A 2,109-nucleotide genomic window follows, 5' to 3' on the forward strand; every position below is an offset into this window, starting at 1 on the left:
ACTCTGTATAATAGGCTCCAGTTGCACTGGGATGACCCAGAGGGATGGTACGGGGAGGGAGATGGGAGGGGGTCCAGGATGGGGACCACATGTACACCCATGGTGGATTCATGTTGATGTATGGCAGAACCAATACAATATTGTAAAGTAATTAGCTTCCAATTAAAATAAATAAATTTAAATTAAAAAAAAAAAAGTGAATTCAGGCCATATGACTCCAAATCCTAAGTTATGCACACGGCCTTCCTGAGTGTCATATTCAGGCAACTAATATTCAAACTCTTAATGGTAACTTGTAAACAATGTTAGTAAAGTGAAAAAAGAAAAGAAAGAACTCAGAAATGTTAATTTACTCAGATCTTGTGTACTCCAAAATTCAAAGAACTAATCTTTAAAAAAGAATATACAACCAAGAAGAAGATAAGGGAAGTTAGAAAGTATCATCTGATTCTCTAATTCTTATTAACGAAAACTGTTGAAGCAATAGTAGCCTTTCCTTTCTCCAGCGGATCTTCCCCACCCAGAGATCGAACCCAGGTCTCCCACATTGCAAGCGGATCCTTTACCATCTGAGCCACCAGGAAAGTCCAATTATTTAATACATATTATGAAATATATGAGTAAGTGATAAATGTAAAACCCTATGAAATGTTTTTCTATATTTTAATAGGATCTTTAATAGGTACGATGCTCGCCAGGCCCACCTCCATCTTCATTCCAGATGGACTGTGGGCCTTTTTACTCACCTTTTCTATTTTCTTTTTTTGACAGGTAATAGAACACACTTTATTCATAAATAAGTCTCCATGGAGTTAAAAGCAGGGGTAGTGTCTTTTCAGGGGGAAAAAAAAGATAAGAAGGCAATATGCCATTTGATTTAAAATCAAAAATTAGCTTTTGAAATAGACAATTGGGTATCATTCAGTTCCATGCGAGCTCCTCTTATTTTTATAAAACAGCACACTAAATCTTCAGTCCTAAACAGTCATTTCAGAAGTTGCCTTTGAATATAGATCTCATTTCTTCTCTTCCAATAAGTTACATCATTTGGCACACAGAAAGAATATAGCATTCAGATCGTTCTGTGACTGCATTATGTAAGCAACTTCCATGTCTTCAGAGCTGGTTTCATCATCTCCACTTTCAGTTTCATTTGACAAAGGGTACATGCATGCTTGTTTTGTGACGACACACGACACGGGCATTTCAGCTGTGTCTCTGAAGTTACTTGAGATATACTTGATTTTAGTCTGGAGCAGAAGAGTCTCCTGGAAAGTTTTGGTTATGATGCCACATTTATTAGAATAGTAGAAAAATTCATAATGAGCATCTGGTGAAACGTAGGTTACAGAGCAGTCATCTCCTAAAAACGCTTCATCAGGATTCATGTACAAATTGTGAAATAGTGTGGGTTTAATCTTGGCACAGAACCAAAAGTAGCTGCAGCGTACTTTCACAGCTGACCAATCCCCAGCACAAGTCCATGGCAAAGAGAAAAGGACTAAGAGTCCTCTTAATCCCAAGGAAGGCTTCATTGGCTGAGATTGGAAATGAAATCCCACTCGAGAAATTATATTTCTTGAATAAAGTTGAATAAATATTTCAATTATACTATGCATATATAACAAATGCTTTTTATTCACAAAATTTTTACCAGTATCTGTGAATTTCAAAAATAAAATGTAAAACTAGTTTGGTTTACTACAAAACTATTTTTCCAGTCTGATTTTTGTTTTCAAATTTTCCAGCAATTATCTCAGTGACTTATATAAGAAAATATACATTTTCTATTCCTTTTTACTCTTTGAAAAGTAGATTGTCATGTGTGTCCCTCCCTCACCCTTGATTTAAAAAAAAAAACAAGATGAAAGTGTTGTTCAAACACTTGGAAGATAACATTAGTTAGATCTAGGTTGCAGAAGCTTACCGTTTGGAAAATAACATTAGTTAAATTTACGTTGCAGAAGCAATGAGAATAGATTTATTCTATCATGGACATTGTCATTTTTGACAAATGTGTACATTTTTAATGACCCTTAAAAATTATTTTTAATCTATATAACTAAGGAACATCTCAGAGTACTGAAATTTTATAGTATTTATTTCATT

At 34.6% G+C, this 2,109-nt stretch overlaps 1 protein-coding gene across 1 annotated transcript; it reads right to left on the reverse strand.

Moving 5' to 3' along the window:
• Positions 1–788: 788 nt before the first annotated feature.
• On the reverse strand, positions 789–1,558 carry OOSP1 (oocyte secreted protein 1). The gene has a single exon (XM_061427041.1). It carries the CDS (start codon positions 1,533–1,535, stop codon positions 1,044–1,046), a length of 492 nt encoding a protein of 163 aa, XP_061283025.1. The 5' UTR covers positions 1,536–1,558; the 3' UTR covers positions 789–1,043.
• Positions 1,559–2,109: the final 551 nt, after the last annotated feature.

Source organism: Bos javanicus, chromosome 8 (genome assembly GCF_032452875.1).
Source record: "Bos javanicus breed banteng chromosome 8, ARS-OSU_banteng_1.0, whole genome shotgun sequence".
Lineage (NCBI taxonomy): Eukaryota > Metazoa > Chordata > Mammalia > Artiodactyla > Bovidae > Bos > Bos javanicus.